This window comes from Phacochoerus africanus, chromosome 8 (assembly GCF_016906955.1).
Source record: "Phacochoerus africanus isolate WHEZ1 chromosome 8, ROS_Pafr_v1, whole genome shotgun sequence".
NCBI classification, from domain to species: domain Eukaryota; kingdom Metazoa; phylum Chordata; class Mammalia; order Artiodactyla; family Suidae; genus Phacochoerus; species Phacochoerus africanus.
This window is the reverse complement of record NC_062551.1, coordinates 110,585,502-110,610,979: the sequence shown is the minus strand read 5'-3', so window position 1 is coordinate 110,610,979 and position 25,478 is coordinate 110,585,502. Positions and strand designations below refer to the sequence as shown.

Below are 25,478 nucleotides of genomic sequence, written 5' to 3'. Positions count from 1 at the left end.
GTCTCTGGCTCGTGATAAATCAGTGAGTATCCTTGTGGTGTTCACCTTGCAGAACTCAGGCATAACTGCTATTTGAGCTTATTCCTCGATTGTAGATTCTACATATCTGACCCCTTGATTGAGCGCCAGAGACCTGACTTGACTTGGCTGTGGTTTGGGCTCTCATGTAAAAGCGATCAACCATGTTTGGATAGTATTTGAAGTCCATGGAAAGGATGTAATATTTTATCTTCCCAAGAGTACAGTTTTCTCAGTGTGTCCTCGCTGCCATCACGTGATAGCCCCCTCCCGCTCCATTTGCTCCAGGGGGTACCATTGCCTGCGGGGCAGCACGTTGTACACCTTGTGCAGGGAGAGCTGCCTCAGCCCCACCTGGGGAGCTTGATCTCTTCCAGAAGCCCAGCCCGCAGAGAAGTGGCTTGGTCGTGGCTCCCAATCACGTACTTAGTCACTGGAGGGGGCATTTTTTTCAAAGTGCCCCTCAGTCTTATAGGGAGAGAGTCAGGAACCAAATGAAGAGAGTGTGAGCCAGTTGTTTCCTCTCTCTTGACCAATGAGCTTGGGATGCCTGTTTACAAGGATGCTTTGGGTATGTGAGCTGATGGCTAGACTAGTCATGCCCTCTTTTTCCGGATCTGGAAAAGAGAAATTGAAGACAACACTTTGCAGGACCCGGAGTTCCCAATGGGGCTCAGCAGGTTAAAAACCCCACATTGTCTCTGTGAGGACGCAGGTTTGATCCCTGACCTCGCTCAGTGGGTTAAGGATCCAGTGTTGCCACAAGCTTGGATGTGGCTCAGATCCCGAGTTACTGTGGCTGCGGCTGTGGCTTAGGCTGGCAGCTGCAGCTCCAATTTGACCCCTAGCCTGAGAACTTCCATACACCATAGGTGGGGCCCTAAAAGAAGGAAAAAACAAACAAACGTTTTGCAGAACCCAGATGCTGAAGGTCTGTGTTTATCCTGAGCCGACAGCAATAAGGAAGTTTTCCAAGAGAAAGATAAAGCATATGTATTTTATTTAAATGTGGATCATTTTGCATGTTGGGTATCTTTTCATTTGGAAGGAGCAGTAGCTCTCCACACGCTGTTAACCAGTTGTTAAACGAGAGGATTCATTAGTAAAATAAGCCATCACGGCGCTCAGGATGATTTGAAATGAACATTAGTTCAGCTCTTAGATTCCAAGCACTGGAAGTTTTCCTTTGCTTTGTTGCAGATGTTGGTTTTTCAGATATTCATTACCACAAAAGGGAGCGGCTGGCTGATTTTCCAGATTTGATTGCTGAATGAATATCAGCTCTAGTCTCTGGCTTATCCTTTATAATGTATGTGTTTCCTTTCCACTGAAAAAAGAAAACACGTCTAAACTTGCTTATCTCTCTGTAGGACAGTCGGCCCAATATGTCAAGACCTCTGATCACCAGATCTCCTGCCTCGCCCCTGAACAACCAAGGCATTCCTACTCCAGCCCAGCTCACAAAATCCAATGCACCCGTCCACATTGATGTGGGCGGCCACATGTACACCAGCAGCCTGGCCACCCTCACCAAATACCCTGAATCCAGGTAATCCGAAAAACCGAAAAGTCGCACTCCAACTGCATGTCTTTGATGATCTAACTGTCTTTCTTTTGACCAGCTTAGCAGTGTGGCCTTGCCAGGGACGGGGCAAAAGCATGGTATGGGCCACCCTGCTCCAGAGGCTGTAAATCTCCTGGGAGTCAGTGTTTGACCCACAGCTCAGTCAGGCTCGTGTACAAGTGTCATGGAAAATGCGGTTCTGTGATATTTCCCTTCTCACATTTCTCAGCGTGGTACAAAAGAGGACAATGATTTCTACCTCCTGACCTTTCTTCTGTCCTCTTCTAAAATGTTCTTCGAGTTCTCTGTTGGCTCGGCGGGTTAAGGATCTGGCGTTGTCCCTGCCGTGGCCCAGGTTCCATCTCTAGCCCTGGGACTTCCACATGCTGAGGATGCAGCCAAAAAAAAAAAATTAAAAAATAAAACACGCTTCCTTATCAGTTCTTAGAATGGTATGGGGAATCACTTGGCCTACCAACTTGTGAACAGGAGGGGAAAAAAAAAAAAAAAAGACTCTTATCAGAGGGACACAGTATATTTAGAACTGTGGGCAGAAGTCCAGGAAGTCAAGATAGTCTTGTTTGCAAGTAAAGGGCAGAGGAACTTAGGAGAGCTCAAGGCAGATAAGTAAACACAAAAAGTGTATGAAGGGAGAGTGGTTTCCACATGGGTGGCGTGCACCAGGCTTGTGAGAGTTCCCCACCCGCAGAGTGCCACCCACCCCTTTCTAAAGGAGTCCCAGGACACCCTGTCCCCTCAGGTTTGGGGGCTGTAGCAGAGCCTATCAGGGAATTTATCTTTGGCAGCTGGGCTGGTGGGTAGAGGAAGAGGCATGAGGTCGCATGGGCCAATGTTGCGGCGGGGAGGGTATTTCTGCTTGAATGAAATGGAAAGGCAGCACTTGGGCTTCAAAAAAGCACTCATCGCTTTTTTTTTTTTTTTTTTTTTTTTTTTTTTTTTTTTTAAGGGCCACACCTGTGGCATGTGGAAGTTCCCAGGCTAGAGGTCTCATTGGAGCTGTAGCCACCAGCATACACCACAGCCACAGCAACACTGGATCCCAGCCACGTCTTCGACCTACACCACAGCTCACAGCAAGCTCCTGATCCTTTACCCATCGAGTGAGGTCAGGGATCAAACCCACATCCTCATGGATCCTCGTTGGGTTCGTGAACCACTGAGCCATCACGGGAACTCCATTCATTGCATTTTTGAGACCCTCCTACAGTGTGACAGGTATCAGACAACTTACAGCCCGAGTGGATAGCACTGGCGTAAAAATCACTGTCAACTGCACAAAGACTGCTTTTTTGATTTGTTAATCCCACTCCACTACCTGACATAGGATATTTTCCCACTTGGTTTCCACATTTAATTTCTATAATTGACATGAAATGATTGTACAAAAATAGATGTCTGTAAACACAATTATACAAAAAACCCATACATTTTTAAATGAAGTTATCATATCAGTCAGTTTTAGTATTACTGAGTCTCTACTCTCCCTAAGTTATGTTGTTATTGGGTGCTACAAAATTGTCACATAATGGCTACATTTCTCAAGAATATCATTATGTAAGTAGGTTCCTTTTTGTTTTTATTTTTAAAAATGTTTAAAGTAGGTTCCTTTTTTTTTTTTTTTTAATGTCTATTTTGGTGTTCCTGTCATGCTGCTGTGGGTTAAGAATCTGATTGCATCACCTCAGGTTGCTGCAGAGGTGCAGGTTTGATCCCGAGCCCGATGCAGTGGGTTAAAGGATCTGGCATTGCCACGTATATGGCTTGGATTCAATCCCTGGCCTGGGATCTCCCATATGCAGGGGGTGTGGCCATTAAAAAAAAAAAAAAAAAAGTGGCTATTTCCATTCCTTCTAACTTGCAAATACCAACATTAACAATAGAAAATCATTGTGTCAGGAGTTCCTGTTGTGACTCAGTGCTAATGAGCCCGACTAGTATCCATGAAGACGCAGGTTCAATCCCTGGCATCTGTCAGTAGGTTAAGTATCCGGAGTTGCTGTGGCCGTGGCCTTAGGATGACAGCTACAGCTCTGATTTGACCCCTAGCCTGGAAACTTCATATGCTGCATGTGTGGCCCTAAAATAAAAAGAAAAGAAAAGAAAAAAAAAATCACTGTGTCTCTTCAGGTGAACTTCTAGGGTGCAAGTCACAAAACAAACCTAAGGGTCAAAAAGCAAGTTTCAACCATAGCAGAATTCACTGGTCTGGTCTGGGGGCCTTTTGCTTCAGTCTGATTTTGAATCTGTGATACAGAAGGGAAGTTAATCGCATCACTGTTTGCTTATGCTGCCAATGGTAGGTGTTCTTCTAGTGCTGGTTGCAGCTGGGTGGATCTCTTCCCACTGACTAAGGCTCCCCAGGGTTCTGACCCTGATGAAGCTTGTTGGTGTCACTGGGCATGTTGGCAGTGGTACCAGATAGCCCAGGAGCAGCTCTGTTTATTCAGTTCCTCTCTCGCCTCTTGAATCGTTTCACTCCTTGACAGTGTTAAAGACCTCTCAGATGGTGTCTCATTTGGAGAACCTTCCTTGGACCAACTTTCCATGGGTATTTTGAAAAGTCTCATTTTGGTCCCTCATTTTCTACCCCAGAGATGGGCATCACACTCCCTGGATCTTAGCATGGATTCAGCATATGCTCTGTACTGTCTCATCCGGGAGCCACTAGCCACACACAGCTTTGAGCACGCAACTTGCAGCTGGTCCAAATGGAAGTGTCCTCTAAGTATAAAATACACACTGGATTTTAAAACCTTATGACCCCCCCAAATATGAGTTATCTCAAAAATTTTTATATTGATTTCATGATGGAGTGATAATTTGATAATATATTGCATTATAAAAATGATAAATATATTCAAACACATTAAAATTAGTTTCATCCATTTTTTTCACCTTTTTTTTTGTCTTTTTTGGGCCCCACCCATGACATATGGACGTTCCCAGGCTAGGGGTCGAATCAGAGCTGCAGCTGCCAGCCTACCCCACAGCCACAGCAATGAGGGATCCGAGCCAAGTCTGTGACCTACACCACAGCTCACAGCAATGCTGGATCCTTAACCCACTAAGCGAGGCCAGAGATTGAACCCAAGTCCTCTTGGATACTAGTTGGGTTCCTTACCCGTGAGCCAAGGCGGGAACTCCTTTCTTACTTTTTTAATGTGTTGACCAGAAAACACAAAATAACAGATGTCTCACTCTTTATTGCTATTGGATAGCACTGAACTATATCTATACAGACTTTTTTGTGGAAAAAATCTAATGCAACCTACTCCTCCCAAACTTGATACTTACATGCATCATAAATTGAATTTATCTTTCATCAACTTAATGAGAGAAGATAAGTTGTTCATCTTTCTCGATCTTTCCAAAGATGCTTCCTTGTTACCAGTGAGCCATGGCATGTTGGGAGTAACGTGAAAAATAATTTGTGATTCATTAGTTCCAGGTTTGAATGCTGACACTCCCAGTTAATAGTTGTTTGGCCACGGGGTGGTCCAATTTCTAAGCTCCTGTCTTCTGTCTTGTAAAATAGACACAAACTCATCTTCTTCCAAGGTTATTGGGAGGATTAAAAGTGATTACAGAAAGCACACCATGGCCCCATGCCCAACACATAGTATTGCCTTTATACTTAATCTTCTGCCAAACCCAGCAATTGTTTCTTTTCCAACTTGCCTTCCAAATTCCAAATATATCCCATTCCTTCATTTCCTAGACCACAGAAACAGCCTCACTGCTGGATACTTTCCTGAATTCCTAAAAGCTCAAGGGACTCCTCACCTGCACCCTCAAGTCCTTTATCTTAAGATGCTTCCTACCTGGCCCAGAACTGCTGAGCCATTCCAAGATCATCTTTTTGTGAGGAGATGTTTTTAAGCCTATGTCCATACTCTTGGAAACAAGCCCAAGAAGCAACTTCTGTTTCTGTTGCTTACACCTGAAACAGATGGCACTGGTCTGATAACAATGGCTTGGACGTTGAATTGACCACTATGTGTTGCTTTGCTTCCTCTTGGGTTTCATGAGAGCAGGAGGCTTGGAAAGTAATGAAATGTTTGTTTTAAGGCAGCAGTCAGTTTAATGGGACCCATCCATGCCTTTGAATAGTCTAAGATACAGGGTGGTCAAGGGTACAAGGAAGAAATAGTTTTTCCATGTTTTTTGTTTTTTCCATAGATGTCCAATGCTTCTTCCAACTTCTGGGAAAATCTCATCAACCCTCTGGGGATCAATTGGGGGACATTAGGTTGTCTGGGATCATAAAATTATAAATAATTCCAAGTGGAATTCTCTAGATTCTAGGATGTTTTGGAACCTTTTCACCCTCTCCCTTAGAGCATCCTGGTTCTTCTCTCACCCGCCTTTTTCTTAGTGTAGCCCAGAAGAGAAGAGGCCTTTTTCCTTGATTTTCTTTTCTAGGATTTGAAGGGGAGACTTGTAGTGTAGAAGTACTAAGTCATTTGTAACAACTGATCTTTTTTTTTTTTTTTTTTTTGCTTTTTAGGGCCACATCTGTGGCATATGGAGGTTCCCAGGCTAGGGGGTCTAATCAGAGCTACAGCTGCCGGCCACAGGCACAGCAACTGAAGGATTTGAGCCGCGTCTGCAACCTACACCACAGCTCACGTCAATGCCAGATTCTTAACCCCCTGAGCGAGGCCAGGGAGCGAACCCACAACCTCATGGTTCCTAGTTGGATTCATTTTTGCTGTGCCACAATGGGAACTCCTGTAACAAGTGATCTTAAGAGATGTCATATCTTTCTAGAACTTCCAAGGTCCTGCAAAGTGCCTTTATGCCATTTTGAAATCTTGCAAATGACATTTTTTGTTCTCTCTTTATAGTCCCCTGGGCTAAAGTCTGCCTTTAGAACATCATCCCCAGAAAGTGGTACATGGGACCACACAGCTAAACATGAGAAGCACCTGGGAAGCATTAAAAGGCCATGGGAGGTCCTGCCCCAAACCAATAAAGCAAAAATCTCTGTGATTTTCCTAAGAGGTCTTGATTTTCCCCATCTGGCTTTGAGCAACACACCAAGACGTATGGTCCTTCCAAGTGAATATAGGCCTTTAACTCCATGGATATTCCAAGCTGTATCACAATGCCCATTTCGCTAAAGAAAATACGTTTCGATCTTCATTTCTTTAGCAAGGTTACCTGATTCCACTGTGCGTGAACTCACATGCTTTTTTTCCTTTTGGCTCATAAACCCTGAGCAAGGATTCAATAGTCAAGTTGACCTTTACATTTTATAACAAGGTCATTACTCATCTTGTTATTTACTTCCATTATCAAGTGGTTTTTAGCTAAAGGGGCTGGACATAAGGTTTCATATTAATTGCAGGAACTGCATACATCTGTGGTGTGCTCTGTCTTTACCAACATTTCACACAAGATGCAAAACAGCTCTTCGGAGGTGTTTATGAGACAGAGGCTGAGCCACATCATGTCTGAGATAAACACTGTTCCCTTTCAGAGGAGCCTACATGTCTCCAATTCTGGTTGCTCTTTTGAATTGTAATCACCAAGAAAAACACCCAGTTCCACTCTGGACTGATTTTACATCAATGAAGTAAAAGCAAAAAAGAGCCAAGAAACATGTATTACCAGCAGGAAAATATGTTAAATAGATATACAGGGGAGATAGAACATATTTTAAACAGTTTGTTAGTTTGATTTATAATTTGTAAATACCTCCAGTTTTAAGGACAGACCTGATTATATCTGGCTCAAAAATCTAAGGCATCCATTAACATGATTGGTAACCAAAAAAAATCTATGTTTGTAATGCATGGTAAGTAATATTGGTGCCAAGTCACGTTTGTAGCATCTACTATGTGCTGACACTCTGAAAGATCTTCTTAGCCATGTGCGCATGCGCACGATATTAAAGAACTTTCTCTGCTTTAAAAGAAGACATAAGGAGTTCCCGTCGTGGCGTAGTGGTTAATGAATCCGACTAGGAACCATGAGGTTGCAGGTTCGATCCCTGGCCTTGCTCAGTGGGTTAAGGATCCGGTGTTGCCATGAGCTGTGGTGTAGGTTGCTGATGCGGCTCAGATCCCAAGTTGCTGTGGCTCCGGCATAGGCCGGCCGCTACCGCTCTGGTTCGACCCCTAGCCTAGGAACCTCCATATGTCGCAGGAGCAGCCCAAGAAATGGCAAAAAGACAAAAAAATAAATAAAATAAAAGAAGACATAAGTTGAAGTTCCCATTGTGGCTCAGCAGTAACAAACCTGACGAGTATCCATGAGGATGCAGGTTTAATTCCTGGCCTTGCTCAGTGGGTTAAGGATCTGGCCTTGTCATGAACTGTGGTATAGGTCACAGATGGAGCTCACATCTGGCATTGCTGTGGTTGTGATGTGTAGGCTGGCAGCTGCAGCTCTGATTTGACCCCTAGCCTGGAACTTCCATATGCCTCAGGTGTGGTCCTAAAAAAAAGAAAAAAAAAAGATGTAAGTCCAAGTTCAAAGTTAGATCTATGTTGACATAGTAAGGTGACAGCCTTTACTGTCGCCTCGAACAAAAGCAGCTATACCTTGCTGGTTATTCAGATGTGGACATTTTTAAGCCAGGATGTGGGCTGATGCTGCTAAGGAACCGAATCTGTCCGGTGCAGTGAGGCAGGGGTCTTAGCCAGAAGAGCTCCTCACTCTCCAGGTGAAAGGCATGGTCTCGTGTTACAATCCCCTGAAGCATCCTATCTGCCTGCTTGAGAGAGCTTTTGTATATTTTAAACCCAGCACGTGTTAACCTCTCACATAAGGAGATTAACGCTGAATTGGTCTCTCCTACATAGCAGCAGAGTTACTAAGCACACTGGCATATGTAGGTAGTTGCAAAACTCCAGAGACTAGCTTTTAAGCCTTGCCTTCAACACCCATAGCCACCAAAGGAGTGTGTGCATCTGGGGTTTGGGGCTGGTGATGCCAGGCATGTGTGCTTGCTGGTGGAGATCCCACCCTGGCATGCTTCACCCTCAGCATGCTGGCCACTCCAGGATGGTCTACCTGGAGCTGCACCAAGAGAAAGTCAGACGAGTGCAACATTGAGGGACTGGTGTGCACACTCCTGAGACAATTGAATTCTGTTTAGATTTCCGTGTAACTGCTGTGCACCAGCTATTACGGAACTGTTGTGTTGTTCTGTTATCTATTGTGAGGGCTGGGGATTCTGTGTTCTGACTTTATGACTTCACAGGTTCAGGGCACGCTACATACGGTCCCTAGACCCACCGGGTCCCACAGTGTTATTACGCAGGCCCATGCTTCAGGATCTCAACAGAAATGCCCCCGAATGAATGGACCCTATTTGGCAAACAGTTCCCTGAACTTTCTTTCAGAATTACTGAATGGCACTGAATACAAAGTTTTGGGGTCTTAAAAATTTTTTCTTTGTATGGCTGCACCTGTGGCTATGAGGAAGTTCCTGGACCAGGGGTCGAATTGGAACTGCAACTGCCAGGTGATGCCATAGCCATGGCAACACCAGCTCTGAACTGCATCTGTGACCTACACCGCAGCTTGCAGCAACACCAGATCCTTAACCCACTGAGCATGGAGAGGGATCAAACCTTCATCCTTACAGAGACAACTTCAGGTTCTTAACCCACTGAGCCACAATGGGAACTCCTGAAGCTTTTTATTATAACCCAGTCTTTATTTATTTTATTTTATTTTTTTGTCTTTTGTTGTTGTTGTTGTTGTTGTTGCTATTTCTTGGGCCGCTCCCGCGGCATATGGAGGTTCCCAGGCTAGGGGTCCAATCGGAGCTGTAGCCACCGGCCTACGCCAGAGCCACAGCAACGAGGGATCCGAGCCGCGTCTGCAACCTACACCACAGCTCACGGCAACGCCGGATTGTTAACCCACTGAGCGAGGGCAGGGACCGAACCCGCAACCTCATGGTTCCTAGTCGGATTCGTTAACCACTGTGCCACAACGGGAACTCCTATAACCCAGTCTTTAGATCAGCATGATTTCTAATTCATGGTCTAGCTCCAGTTTTAAAAAATCACAGAATTTTTAAAAAAGAGAGAAAGAAAAGAAGAAAGGGAGTTTCTTAGTAGCCTAGCAGTTAAGGATCTGGTGTGGTCATTTTTATGGCATGGGCCAATTCTTGGCCTGGGAACATCCAGGTGTTGTGTGTGCAGCCAAAAAAAAAAAAAAATCACAGAATAGGTTAATGGGGGTTTATAGATGAGTCGATGTCAACCTGGGATATCTAGTCTCAGCACAAATGGAAAGAGAGAGTGCACCCCCACTGCTCAGAAAACGCCTGTGGAAATGCATAGAATGAGGGCAGTCTAACTGTGAGCTGTTATGACTGGTAAGATTGGTTCACCTTAAAAAGAAAAGAAAAGAAAAAAGAAGAGAAAATTAGTTTACAGAGAGATTTAAAAGGAGGAAAAGCACTTAGCAAATAAAACATGGAAAGTTTCTCCAGGATAATAAGGGAATTTTTTCCTCTTCTCTGTCTCTCTTTTCATCTTACAGTATTGCTTTTCCAAAACGACTCCCCAGTTATATAGGCAAAGAGTAAATGAAACCAGCTTCAAAAGGCTTCCCCCCTCCCCCCAAACTATGAAACTGGGTTTTCTTTTTTTTTTTTTTTGTCTTTTTGCTATTTCTTTGGGCCGCTCCCACGGCATATGGAGGTTCCCAGGCTAGGGGTTGAATCGGAGCTGTAGCCACCGGCCTACGCCAGAGCCACAGAAACGAAGGATCCAAGCCGCGTCTGCAACCTACACCACAGCTCACGGCAACGCCAGATCATTAACCCACTGAGCAAGGGCAGGGACCGAACCCGCAACCTCATGGTTCCTAGTCGGATTCGTTAACCACTGCGCCATGACGGGAACTCCCCTGGGTTTTCTGTTTAATGCTGAAAAGCCAGCTTTGGTAATTGATGCTGCACTGCTGGCAGATTCAGCAAACTTCCTTTGCCACTTGGGAACCAAATAGGCCTAGCTTTTAAAGCAAACTAACGTGCAGTTCCCGTCGTGGCTCAGTGGTTAACAAATCTGACTAGGAACCATGAGGTTGCATGTTCGATCCCTGGCCTTGCTCAGTGGGTTAGGAATCTGGTGTTGCCGTGAGCTGTGGTGTAGGTTGCAGACGCAGCTCGGATCCCTCGTTGCTGTGGCTGTGGTGTAGGCTAGCAGCTGTAGCTCCAAATAGACCCCTATCCTGGGAACCTCCATATGCCTAGGGGGCAGCCCTAGAAATGACAAAAAAGACCAAAAAAAAAAAAAGATAAATAAATAAATAAAGTAAACTAATGCATCAAGTCATAGAGCACAGTTCCAAGAAAAGTGCAGCCATCCTAAGTGCCTGGAGTTTTCCCTGTCATGTTCTTTTATTCATTCCACAGATTGATTCTGTGCCCCCCATCGACCAGGGCATCTAGCGGCCAAGTCCTTGCTCTCTTGTCCTTTACATCGGGGCGGAGGAAGGATGGATAATAAACAAGTAAACAATCAATGGTATTTGAGTTGGTATCCAGTGAAGTAGGAAGAAAAATAAAACAGGCGATGTAGTTTGTTTCCTATGTTAACTCTAAAGATAATTTTATTCTGTGTTTTGTTTCTTGGGGTTATATCTTTATTTGCTCATCTACATTTCCAAGACAAAATCTAGTTTACATTTTAGGGCCGATTTAGAAGCAGATTGCTCTTGCTTAAGGAGCACAAATCACTCCTGATCTATGATCAGCAGCCTGTTCCGAGTTCCGGGACTCACCTCCTGTTAGCTGATGGGGGGCAGGTACGTCTGTTCACCCCTTGTCTCTGAGGGAGGGAAATTAGGTGGTGAGGTCTACTCTCTGAGCCTCGGGTGTGGAACAGCTTCAGGCCAGACCATCCTCTTCAGATCACTTCGCTGCTTATATTAACCATAATGTTTCTGATACATTTTCTTTACTTTTGTCTTTGGTGGTGACTGAAGTTATATTTGGTGTTGACCAAAGTAGAGAATTAACAGACGATATAAGAAATGTGGGAGTTCCTATTGTGGCTCAGTGGTTAATGAACCCGACTAGTATCCATGAGGTTGCGGGTTCAATCCCTGGCCTTGCTCAGTGGGTTAAGGATCCAGTGTTGCCGTGAGCTGTGGTGTAGGTCGCAGATGCAGCTCGGACCCCGAGTTGCTGTGGCTGTGGAGTCAGCTGGCAGCTGAAGCTCCGATAGGCCCTCTGCCATGTGCCACAGGTGCAGCCCTAAAAAGACCAAAAAAAAAAAAAAAAGTCTGGAAAGCATCACCTTAGACTGGTCAGTGGGATAAATGGATCTCATTCTTACTTGCCGGTGGGTTTTAAGAAATTCTTTTTTGGAGGGCCCCCATGTCCAATGCACACAGTCTTCCCCAGCAAGGGACAGAGTTGACCTTCGACCACCAACCTTGCCACCACGTTGCACCTGCGAAGAGAAAATCATTAGCAGAACATTCAGTGATCAGCTTTGGCCCCAGCACACTGTGTCCAGTGGGAGAAACAGTCTACTGGCAACACCTAGATAGGTAGGACTGCTCATCGGCTTAGGGGTGTCCAGGCCCATTATCGCTTCAGTTACCACCTCTCTCCTGGGCTCCTCCCCTCCTGTTGCCACTGGAGCAGGAGACCCAAGAGTGCCCCGAAATGCAGCAAACTACCTCTGGTTCACACCAGTGCACAAAACACACACATGCGCCCCCCCCCCTTAGAAAAACTGTCTCAAAGATTTTTTAAATGTTACTTCTAGAGTTCCTGTCATGGCTCAGTGGTCAGCGAGTCTGACTAGTATCCATGAGGACGCAGGTTCAATCCCTGGCCCCACTCAGTGGGTGAAGGATCCAGAGTTGCCATGAGCTGCAGTGTAGGCTTGGATCCTGGGTTGCTGTGTCTGTGGTGTAGGCTGGCAGCTATAGCTCTGATTTGAGCCCTAACCTGGGGACCTCCATATGCCATGGGTTCGACCCTAAAAAGCAATAAATAAATAAATAAATAAAATGTTATTTCTAAAACATGCCTTCTAAGCCCATGTTTTAGGTTCTAAAACAAATAATGGATCCGCCAGTAGTCTTCAGGGCCTTGAACTGTGCCTGGCAATGCTTGATAAATATTTGTTGAATGCCGAATGAGTTTTGCTTAGTTTAGTTGAATGTTTTGCAATGACCTGGAGCAGCTCAGCCTCCATAGGGCTGCTATACCACGGTGAAGGTCAAACATTCTCAACCTGCAGGTGCTACAGTGATGCTGGGTCTTAACAGCAGGCCTAGTCCAACTGGGCAGCAAAGATTAACAGCCTTTTTTCTTCAAAGCAGAACCCAGAAAGGGATGATTTAGTCTAGTTACCCTGAAGGGAAAGAGTAAGGGGAAGGGAATGAGCCAATCCAGTCACAACCCAGACACCAATGGACCACATATACAGCAAGGTGACCCATGCCTTGAGAATGTTTTCCTCCAGGAGTTCCCATTGTAGCTCAGTGAGTTAACAACCTGGCTAGTATCCATGATGATGCAGGTTCAATCCCTGGCCTTGCTCAGTGGGTTCAGGATCTGGCGTTATGGTGAGCGATGGTGTAGGATGCAGACATGGCGTTGCTGTGGCTGTGGTGCAGGCCGGCAGCTATAGCTCCAACTCCACCCCTAGCCTGGGAACTTCCATATGCTGAGGGTGCACCCCTAAAAAGCAAAAAAAAAAAAAAAATATATATATATATATATATGAATAATTGCAGCACTTTGCTATGTTAAGAACAATTCCATTAAAAGGTCTTAAAATTTGAGAATGCTATTTGACACAACTCAGCTCACAAATCTCCTGTGACTTTGGTTCCTCAAACCCTGTGGTTTCTATAGGTCACATAATTGATTCTGGCTGAGTATTTCTTTTTTTTTTTTTTGTCTTTTTCTTTTTTCAGGGCCGCACCCGCGCATATGGAGTTTCCCAGGTTAGGGGTCTAATCGGAGCTGTAGCCGCTGGCCTACACCAGAGCCACAGTAACGTGGGATCCAAGCCTCATCTGTGACCTACACCACAGCGCATGGCAACACCGGATCCTTAACCCACTGAGCGAGGCCAGAGATTGAACCTGCAACCTCATGGTTCCTAGTCAGATTTGTTAACCACTGAGCCACAACGGGAATTCCTGGCTGAGTATTTCATTTGAGAGCATCTTTATGGCAAATGAGAACCAAACTTACCAAATAGGTAAATTTCAAAGAGACAGACTGCATTTTGGCTATGTAGGGAATTTTGCAGGCAGGAATATTACAACGTTATTCTTGTGTCTACCTCGTAGCACTTGATTCCATCTTTGCATCACCATGACCTACTTTCCAGAGAGATCAAATCTCTGTATCAGAAAAGAAGCAGTCCTGGAGTTCCCGTCAGACACGGCTCGGATCCTGCATTGCTGTGGCTGTGGCTGTGGCACAGGCTGGCAGCTGCAGCTCCAATTAGACCCCTAGCCTGGGAACCTCCATATGCCATGCGAGCGGCCCCAGAAAAGGCAAAAAGACAAAAAAAAAAAAAAAAGAAGAGGAAGAAGAAGCAGGCCTGTGTCAGGACACAGTGAAGTGTCTATGCTGTGTGTATTCCTGGCTGGAAGTTACTCTAAATGCCTAAGTTATTCTAAAGTTGGGGGAGTCTTTTTTTATTAAACCAATGCAGAAAACTAACTTTTCCCCCCTTAACTTCCAAAGAGAAGCATGTCCTCAAAACCAAAACACATGATGTTACAATTTGCTTGTAAAACTTGAGGACTTAAAAAAAAAAAAAACTCATAATGTCACACTGGGAGTTCCCATTGTGGCTCAGTGGTAACAAGCCCGACAAGTATCCATGAGGATGCAGGTTCAGTCCCTGGCCTTGCTCAGTGGGTTAAGGATCCAGCGTTGCCGTGAGCTGTGGCGTAGGTCTCAGATGTGGCTCAGATCAGGTGTTGCCTTGGCTGTGGTGTAGGCCAGCAGCTATAGCTCTGATTTGACTCCTAACCTGGGGACTTCCATATGCTGTAGGTATGGCCTTAAAAAGACAAAAAAGAAAGAAGGAAGGGAGGAAGTCACACTGAAGGCTCCCTTCTGGGTCCACTGAACACAGAGATGCCCTCTGCTGAAAGATGATCTCCAGTCATAGAAGAGTCTGTTTCACTATGTCTGCCGTGTGTTCCTTCTATTATCGGTGTGCAACTAACCCATTAAAATGCCATCTCTCTTCAGTAGAAATGCCGGATTTATAGCTTCAGATGGATGAATTCTCAATATTCTGTTTCTGAATGATTACTCTCCAGGTGCCTGGAGATAGGAAGTAGCAACAGTTCATCTCCAGAGCAGCAAGCTGAAGTGGGTGCTGAGTGCTTTTCATGCGGGCTTCTGAATGTGCCCAGGGGGGCCCGGTGGGAGGAGAAAGGGTGCAAGAGGTGGTGGGGGATGCGGAGTCAGTTGTACTCTTACAAGGCTGTACATTTCATGGAATCATATTCAAAAGGCAAACACCCAGAGTTCCAATTGGGTGACAATCATATTTGCAAAAGAAAATGTTTTTTAGTAAAACCCCAAACCCCGTGTTTCCGTCCCACAATTATAACAGCTTAACAGCTATTTGCTGCACTGTCTGAATCTAATCAATTTGCAGTATCAGTAGAGATGACGCTGTCACTCGGATAATGGCTTCTTGCTGCCACATAAATGCCATGTATCGGTTTGCTTAGCAATGTCCTTGCTGTTTTATCTTTTCTGATGGTAATGATTATTTTTACACCTGTGCCACTTTTCTTATGGTGTTCCTCACATTCAGAAGATAAATTAGGAGTTCCCGTTGTGGCGCAGTGGAAATGAATCTGACTAGGAACCATGAGGTTGTGGGTTCAATCCCTGGCCTCACTCAGTGGGTTAAGGATCCGGCGTTGCCATGAGCTGTGGTGTAGGTCACAGACACGGCTCAGATCCTGCAGTGCTGTGGCTGTGGTGTAGGCTGGCAGCTACAGCTCGGATTCAACCCCTAGACTGGGAACTTCCATATGCCGCGGGTGCGGCCCTAAATAGACAAATGACATAAAAAAAAAAATCAGAAAAAAAAAAGATAAATTACAACTGTGCATAAAAGCTAACCACCACTTTCCAACAGTGGCAAACCTCGCCAAGCTCATAGGGCTTCGTCACTGAGAGGTGAATTTGAACTCGCCCAAACCTGTCTCCTCGATTTGCACTGAACTCCCACCTGGCCTCATTAGGGCTTGGCTAGGCCCCTGCCACCCCTCTGAAAATTGATTTAAAAAAAAAAAAAAGACTTAGAAGGCCCTGAGGGCTTCAGTGCCTACATAAAAAATGAAAACTCATCTCGTCTCAAAGCGGTGCAACACAGTCAATATCAAAGAAAAAAAAGAAGGATCTTTGAAGTGTATCCCGCTGATCCATAATCTCAGGGGCCCTCAGGAAGGTGCTTAAACACATCACCGTTTTGATGATAAGTTGCGGAAGGAACAAGATGGTGTGAAGGGTGGGATTCAGAGAAAACCGTCGGACCCATTAAAATGCATAAAACTTCGAGAAAGTAGTTGTTTGTAAAAGAGGCTCTGGCTTTAGTGCACTTTTCACTCAGGACTTGCAAACAAAAAGTTATGCGGAAAATAACAAAAAATTTAAAAATTAAAGAACAAGGACAAGTTATGGGAACAGCAAGCATGGGGAGCAATGGTGCCAAAAATGACCCCTAGTCTCTCCTGATCTGAGTGTGATCACAACAAGGAGGAAAAAGCATGAGCAGTGTTTGTCATCAGCTGGGATGCTTCTCTTTCTTTAAATGTTTTGCAGCTCAGGGTTTGGATCTGTTTTTTTTTTTTGGAAAGGATAGGGAGAAACACCTACTGCCCAGCCAGTCTATGGACTGGCTTTGAGGAGATTCTTAAACTGTGGTAAACCAAGCCTGAGTCCCAGAAGGGCGGGGCTGGTTACGCAAGACACACACCCAGGACAGCACGCTGTTGACTGTGCTGCAGCCAAAGGCAGGTGCTGTCAGCAGCCACCTTCCTTATTTCCCAACCACACACACCCGAGAATGTTGTCTTTGAATCATGAACTGAAATACACTTCATACTTTTCACATGTCACTTTTGATTTGGTGACCATGTAAATGAGCTTGCGACATGAATGGGAAATCTCAAGCTTCTCAGAGTACAAAGCCAGCCAGGCACATCATTCAATTGAAGAGGCAGTGAGACATGATTTGAAACCAAAGGGTCATGTGGATGTCTTATATATTCTTTAAAATGTTTAGATACTTCTGTAAATGTGACTTTTGTCCAATTAGCAACTTTCCTTCCATCTTCTTAGGAGGTATAACTCACAGTCCTGGGGCTAAATCTCCTCCCTTGGGGCTTTGTCATCTCAAAGCCGAGGTTCTGAAAGTGTTTTTAAGCCTCCTAGTCACTCTGAAGTCATACAGTGACAGAATAATTCACTGTCATTCATCCAACCACTTTTCATTACTCCTGAGTATTTGAATGATACTCTGTTGCCCTTATAGACCTTTAAGTGGTGTCAGTAATGAGTGGGGGTGGGGGGCAGGAAAGAGATAAAAAGGAGTCAGTATAGATTCACTTACTTTCTTCCATACACCTGTTACATTTTCTTCTTCTTCTTCTTTTTAAAGCACTGTGTTAGCATCCAGTTTTTCACTTACAGGTACTAAGCAAACTATTTATATACTTCCTTGTAAACTGCTGTTTTGCTGGCCCCATTACAAGTAGGCAAAAATTGTTCAATTGAAAAGAGAAACAGCTGGCTTCGCTGTAGTCCTCTTGTCGTGTCATGTAATTAATAGGATGCTTTTAGTTGAAGGGACTGCTGTGACATACTGTAAGCCAATTCCAACAGTCCGAGTGGTAAAATGCCAGAGGAAATGGGGACAGGCTCCATTCCACATCCTCTTGCTACTGAGAGCTTTTAAGCATGGTGGAGAGAGTAGGCAACTGGGAGAGCACAGTCACAGGGGGTGGGCTGAGTCCTCTCCATTTATTGGGGAGATTGATGGCACAGATGGAAGACTCAGGAAGGTTTCATCATATAAGAAGGCACTTGTTCAATAGTTGGGATACTAATGCTCAGAATCTCAGGAATAAGAATAGTCACTCAGGAATTCCCATTGTGACTCAGCGTGTTAAGAACCCAACTAGGGAGTTCTCGTCGTGGCTCAGTGGTTAACGAATCCGACTAGGAACCATGAGGTTTCGGGTTCGGTCCCTGCCCTTGTTCAGTGGGTTAACGATCCAGCGTTGCCGTGAGCTGTGGTGTAGGCCGCAGATGCGGCTCAGATCCCGTGTTACTGTGGCTCTGGCATAGGCCGGCAGCTACAGCTCCGATTGGACCCCTAGCCTGGGAATCTCCATATGCCGCGGGAGCGGCCCAAGAAATAGCAAAAAGACAAAAAAAAAAAAAAAAAGAACCCAACTAGGATCCATGAGAATTGGGGTTCAATCCCTGGCCTTGCTCAGTGGATTAAGCATCTGGCATTGCTACAGTTGCAGCGTAAATTGCAGATTTGGCTCAGATCCAGCATTGCTGTGGCTGTGGTGTAGGCTGGCAGCTACAGCTCTGATGCAACCCCTAGCCTGGGAACTTCCATGTGCTGCAGGTGTGGCCTCCCCAGAAAAGAAAAAGAACATTCAAAAATAGCTTAAATTCAATGTGAACACATACAAAAGGGTTTGCTTATGTAACAAGAAACGAAGTGAGAAAACAGGAGTGGATCTGCAGGAAGAAAGGTGGACAGCAGGTGCCAGAGCAGGAAAGGAGCCGGAGTTCCAGGATAGATAGACCCTGAGAGTCGGGGGTGGTGATGGGACTGGGCTGGCCCTCACTATCCCAGGAAGAGAGGTTCCTAGCTCAGCAGCAGGCAAGTTAGCTGGTGGCTCTGCCCCTCAGTTTCTTCATCACCAACATCAAAATATCACCTGTCAATACTTTATTGTCGTGAGGACTAAATCAGATAATGCAAAGTGTTTTTAGCAGAGCGCAAACTCAAGAAATGTTACCTATTATAACATTTTTGCATTGAATAGCAACGATGATTGTAAAATGGGCAGCATATTCTAAGGTTTTAAATCAAGAGAAAAACAGAGCGTGGCACAAATACCTCCAAATATAGACCAGCCTGTTGGGGGGAGGATGGGGGTGGATTGTGGGGGCTGACTCTGAACACGTGCAGGCCTGCCTGCCCAGAGAGAGAGCAAGAGAAACCTAGACAGAAACCACTGGAACCAAAAATACCAAAGTGGGCCCCCATGGGACATTATGGTGTTCTGATCCAGGACTGATCTGGAAAAGTAGCCTTTTGCCCTAGAAATCATTTTTGTGTACACACACACAGACACACAGACACACACACATTCTTTTTTTACATTCTCTTCCGTGATAGGTTATCCTAGAAATCATTTTTAAACAGACACTTGCTCAAGCCAAAGAGCAGGACCAGGTGATCTTAAAAGTTTTCTTCCAGGAGTTCCATCCTGGCTCAGTGGTAGCAAGCCCAACTAGGATCCATGAGGACATGGGTTCAAGTCCTGGCCCCACTCAGTGGGTTAAGGATCCGCTGTTGCCATGAGCTGTGGTGTAGGTGACAGATGGGGCTTGGATCTCACGTTGCTGTGACTGTGGTGTAGGCCAGCAGCTGCAGCTCCAATTCAACCCCTAGCCTGGGAACCTCCATATGCCATGGATTCAGCCCTAAAAAACAAACAAACAAACAAACAAACCTTCCAGTTCAAGATACACAACAGGATTTTATATAACAGTTGAATCCTGTTTTGGCATAGCATGTACTCTCCAAAAGATGAAAATCTGTTGGCATTTAGTGAGCTCCGTTGAGCAAGGAGCAGAGCAGAGGCAGTGGCTCTGCCGCCCGATTGTGAATTCTGGTCTCGCTGGTGGTTCACTGGCCGAAGTGTCCGCTCCTGTCCAGTGGGATGAGGGCATCTAGCTGGCACAGTTGTTCTGAACACTCTGTACCTCGCCCTGCACAGAGTGGACACTCAGTAAATGTGCCTCTTATTAGACATTCATTTATTCCTCATAAGAATTCTTTGGATGAGGTATTATCCCATTCCTCAGATGAAGACATCAAAACTCAAACTGATTTGGTTTCGAGGATGGTGAAGCCTGGATCTGTGAGTCTGTGAGATATAAACCCAGGGCTGTGAGTCTTAGACCTGAGCCTCCAGGAGCTACTGAAAGCACCGCAGGCTCTGGAGAGCTGTTGGCGCCCTTACATACTCCGCTTGGGTGGACACTTTGAGAGAGATGCTCACTTGCTGGGTGCCCACCTCACCCATCATGCTCTTTCTTGCCTGAAATTCCTTCTCCGAGGCCCTGTGACCTTCCTTGCACCTGGTGATCAGGCAGGAAGGCCTCCTGCAGGAAGCCCCCCCGCCTGCCCTGGTCCTTCCATGCCACCCAGCAGGACTGCATCATGCTCGTTTTAAGAGGCCCATCAGAGCACCAGGAACATGATAGACATGCAATAAATGTAGGACTAAAAAACCTACTTATGCCAATTCTGTTTTTTTAATCAAGTTAATTATAATACGTTTTTCATAGTAAGCAGTTAGCTCCTAATTTAAAAAAAATTTCCCCATGAATCATAGTGGCGGGGGGGCGGGGGGGGGGCACTCAGATTCCCAGAGGATTATCAGCCCTTTCCTCCCCTGCACAAGTAGCCTTGGGCTCTCTGGGCCATCAGAATTGCCATCAGTGATCAAGTCTCCAAAATTCAGAGTTCCAGAATTGTTGGCGCTCTCATGCTTTTTCTTATATTTTATATTTGCCTTTCCTTTCCCCCCTGCTTTCTTCAGCTCTGTGTATCATTTAAGAAAATGATGCTGATGCTGCCACAGGGAATATGTCCTGGCAACATTACTTGCCCACAATAGATATAACTTGTTTTGTTTTTACTTAGAAGGTATCTTCTCCCTTCTCCTACTTCTGTCCATTACTATGACAAGCTCGGAATTCATTTTGATCTGTGTTCATGAAGTATAGGTGAAACTTCCCAAGTGTGGAAACTATAATGAACTATTTCTAGAATTTTAAAAAACAATTGTAGCATATTAAATGCTCTGTTTAATCAAGCTTGCTTTAATAGTAAGTTGACTGGTGATTTTTTTATACATATTATAACAATACCCAGCATAGCATTCCCCCACCCCGCCTTTTTTTTTTTTTTTTTTGCCATGTCTATGGCATGTGGAAGTTCCTGGGCCAGGGATCTAACCTGCACCACAGCAGTGACAACATGGGATCCTTAACTGCTAGACCCCCAGGGAACTCCTCCCTCACCCCTTTAAGAAAATCTTTAAATTACAGACATTTAAAAATATACGCAGAAAATATCATATGATTCTCTATGATTTTCTCAATATCATAGAGAAAATATGATGTTGAACCCCCATGTTTCAGAAAGTTGCTGATATCACTCTAGAATTTCTTTTCCTTTCCACCTGTTGCGTTTCCTTCCTCTCCCATCCCAGCAGAAAGGAGTGGAGGGTGCCTGTTGGTCCCAGGGCTGACTCTTCTATCCGTATCACCTTCCTTCCCTGCTGTTCAAGTCCAGGTTCCACTGTAGTGACAGCTCCCCCACACCCCTCTTGTTCTTGTACTGGAACCCACAAACACAGACTCAAATTCACACAACCATGTGTGCAAACACACACACACCTTCAACCCACCCTTCTACATCATTTGCCATCTTCCTTGGGTTTCAGATATTAGGATAGCTACTTGGTTGGCAATCTGCTAACCTGGGTTAGTAGACATGAAAAAGTATCAAACCACAAGTGCTTCTGAAAACACAATTATTCAGTTGAAAAATACTCTTTAAATCAGATTTTTTTTTAAAGGTATTTCCTCGTGATTGGGGGACTTGTGGCAGATTGTTTTTATGTTTTGTTGTGTCTTCATCATCTGTGCTTTTCCAGTTTTCAGCCACGAGCAGGTATCACTTTTATAATTTAAAAATATCCCTAAAATGTCATGCTAAAGAGGTCCATTTGGAAGTTGCCCCTGAACCTCTTAGCCCACAAAGTAAATCTGGACAGGAACCTAAAGGAAATCTTTTCCTCAAGTTCACGTGGTATTTTCCATGGATTGGAAGCCCAAAGTGTGGAGGAAAAAAGGCATTTCTTGGCAAAGGAGAGTTGAGTGGGTGAAAAGGCCCCACAATCCATGTCCTGTCTTTTCTCACCACCTTTATCCCTTGGTCTGTCTTTGGCACTTAGTTCTCAACCCCACCCCTGGGCAGTGTCTTCTCCGCCCTCCCCGGGCAAGTTGATCCTGTGGCACTGGCACTGCCCATGTGCGCTTCCTCCACCACCCTCCCCTGTAATTACCATGTGTGCGCTGGCTCCTCCAGAGAGTTGAAAGGATTAACCCACTTGCCTCTGGTTAAGTAGGGCCTGGTGTTGTGTTACATGCCCTGGTGCTCCATGTGACATTACTCACCAGGCAGCATGAGGACCATTGCGTGTATGGAGTTCCCAAGGGTTAGCAACCTTTCCAAGCTTAATTCCCTTAGCTGTAAAGTGACAAAGCCCACAGGGGTTCAGCAGGATTAAATGCAGAAACGCAGCACATAATGGAACACAAGAACTGCAAGGTGAATGGAGTTGGATCCTCATGTGCATTCCTCTCCCTGGAAATTTTTATTGTCCTAAGAATCCTGACTTTCCCAGCTCTTTTTTTTTTTTTTTTTTTTTCCTCTTGGCCATACCCACAGCATGCAGAAGTTCCTGGGCCAGGGTTCAAACCCGCACCATTGCAGTGACCCAAGCCACAGCTAAGACAATGGAAGATCCTTAACCCACTGAGCCACCAGGGAGCTCCTCCCATCCCTCCTTATGCCCTATCATGTCATGGTCTTACCAACAGTTTGAAAATAACCTCCAAAGTCTTGGGGTATTTTGGTTCAGTTTGGTTGGGTTGGGTTCAGTTTCCCTGAGCTTCAACTTTTTCTATCCCAACTATTACATAAATTAGTTTCCCTACAGTGCTAATAATAATCCAGCTTTCTGGGGATAACACGCAGCATTAGCAGACTCCTATTCAATTATATAAAAACTGTATTTCCCAAGGGATGTTGTTCACTTGTTGTCTTGTTTGTTTTTGGTTTTGTGTTTTTGAAATTATAAATGAGAAGGCTGTATATTTAGTAGTCAAAGACACAGGTTTTAGAATGAGACCTCATCTGGAGTCTAAGCCAAGTGACAGCCATCCTGGGCTTCAATGTCCTTGTTCTCATGAAATGGGAATAATATGGCCACCTCATAGGATCATTGTAAAAATGAAATGAGATAAAGCCCTTAAAACGAGCAGCTTCCTCTTTGGCAAGTAATACTAATCGATTATTATTAACTGGCATTAGAGCAGTTGTCCTCCATGGGCTTGAATGTGACTGCCCTCTGCCCATCACCCAAGGGGGCAGCATGGTGGTGATTTACAGACAGTTCTGTGTCTAGCCAGCTCTGTGCCCTTGAGCATTATATTTCTCCCTTTGTAAAACAGGAGGCCAATCTAGGTCATCCTGGAGATCCTTCACCTCTAAAAGCATGGTGGGCTATTTAAAAGAAAGTGCTGTGACAGTTCAGAGTGACAGAATGACTAACCAAGAGCATCTCAAGTCAACAACATTGACTTGCTCTGCTTTAGCTTCTCTTGCTTATCCTTATTTACACTGATTTTCAACTCAGCTACTCATTAGACTTCCCTTGCGGAGCTTTTTAAGAGATACAGATGCTTGGACCCCAACACTTACCAAGAATTACATCAGAATATCCAGCATTGGGCATCAGTATTTTTAAAAAGGTCTCCAGGTGACTCTGTTGTGCAGTCAGGATTAAGAAGCACTGTTCTATACAAATGACGCAGTCAAAGGAGGCAAAGGAGCCAGGACTTGGATAAGTCACAAGCTACATCTGTGAGAGATGGTATTTCAGATACAGTATTTCCATTCTGTCTCGCTTTTAAATTTTGCTCTTGTCTTTAACATCGCTGAGGCCATAGTGTGACATGAGTCCCCACTGCCCCTGAAACCAGATCCAAACTCCTTGACCAGGCTTACACAGCTCTTCGTGATCTGGCTTCTGCTGCTGCAGCCTCATTTTTAAGGTGGCCTGTCTCTCTGCCCTAGTGGAGAGCAATCACATGCCAAGTTTTTCAGCTTCAAGCCTTCGTAACTTCCCTACCCCTCTCCTTTCTTATCAAAGCTTACCCCCCACCCCTGTACTTGGCCAGCTTCTGCTCATCCTTCAGTTTCCCCAGTGAACTTCCTTTTTCTTCCCTGTGTGCTCCCCTAGCCCACTCGGCATGCCCACGGACACACTCGATTACACTGCACTTGATCTGCATCCCCAGCCCCACAGACTGTTAAATTCCACAAAAGTAAAGAGTGTGGCTTATTCCCCCCTGTATCCCTTATATTGCACATGATCCTGCTGAGTGAATATTGGTGGAAAGAATGAATAAATAACTGAATGACTACACAATTTAAAAAAAAAGGAAAGAGAGTCTTAAGGAACTGAGTCACAGTAAATTAGGGAAATCAGATCCTATAAATGAATGAATACACAAGAAAAAATAAATTCTTAATGACTGAGTCTCACTCAGCCAGGTAAGTCAGGCCCTTTTCCTAGATTTTAAGACTATTATTTAATACCAGGGAAAGGGCGAGCCATGGTGGGGACGCAGACTAACTGACAAACTTTCCACCAAAAGGAGCTTAATTTCCTTGGGCTGCATTATTTGCTCCCTAAAGAAGAGTAATCAACAGAGTGCTAATACTACAAAGCAAGAAAGAGAAAGATATTTCAGTATCTGTTAATGCATATTTTTAAGTGAACATTTATAATCCTATTAAGGAAACTTTTGCAGGAAAAGAATGATAGAATATCTGGGATTTACTTTAAAAATTCCCATGGGGGAGAGGGAAGCATAGAGTTACAGGTAAAACAAGACCGGACAAGAGATGATAGCTTTAGAAGCTGGATGGACACTGCCGGGTGGGAGGGTTATTATACTATTTTCTCTGCTTTGGCATAAAGTTTGAAACTGTCCAAAATAGAATGTTAAAAAAATGTCAAAAAAAATTGTGGAGGGAAGTTTTTCTTAGCATTATAACTTGGTTCAAAATGATTGTTAAAAAAAAAAAAAGAAAAAGAAAAAAAAGGCAGCCATACATCATCTGGAGCCAGCTTGGTCTTGGTCAGTTGGAAAACAGGAATGTTCTCCAAGGTTAGTAAACTGTAATCAGTTCCACATAGTTTTCAGGCACCAAAGTTTACAAATTACTGCAGTTGATTTGTAACTCCATTCACATGTCCACAAGAAATACAGCCTGTGTCGGTTCCCCTCTATTTGCTTAGCCAAACAATGCTTTTCCACAGCGCATTCACTCTCTAAACCGACCTAGGACCCCATTTTACGATCACTGGCACCTTCCTGCCCTTTCGCATTGTTTTCACAAACCTAAAACTTTCCTCCTCTTAAAATCAGCAAGAATCAGCAGCACGAAGTCTCCTTGGATTACTTCTAATATTTGTTGCCTCAAACGCTGGGATTCTTTCTTCCCCGAGGGCCTTTCATTGCAGTCAAGAATGTGCATGGATGCGGCCATGGGCTCTTCCTTTAGGAGCCTTTCCGCCCTCTCAGCATCTGCGTAGACCCGGCTGCTTCCGCCCTGCTCAGGAGGCCACAAGGATTTTCCCACCAATTTCAGGCCACGCCCTTCCTGCCTTCCGGTGCCTGAGTGCATCCTCCCTGCGTGGTGGGTGCTGGCAGCAAAGGTTCTGAGGCCAATGCAGGTTCCAGGGCTTTGATGACATCCACACATGGGACCCTCTCCTT

General features: G+C 44.8%; 1 protein-coding gene across 4 annotated transcripts in view; it reads left to right on the top strand.

Moving 5' to 3' along the window:
- Positions 1 to 25,478, top strand: part of KCTD1 (potassium channel tetramerization domain containing 1) — a 193,135-nt gene that overhangs the window by 139,098 nt on the left and 28,559 nt on the right. For all 4 annotated transcript variants that reach the window (XM_047794013.1, XM_047794014.1, XM_047794011.1 and 1 more), the window contains exon 2: positions 1,389 to 1,567. In XM_047794013.1, coding sequence (XP_047649969.1) covers positions 1,389 to 1,567 — 179 coding nt within the window. The remainder of the gene's footprint in view (positions 1 to 1,388; positions 1,568 to 25,478) is intronic.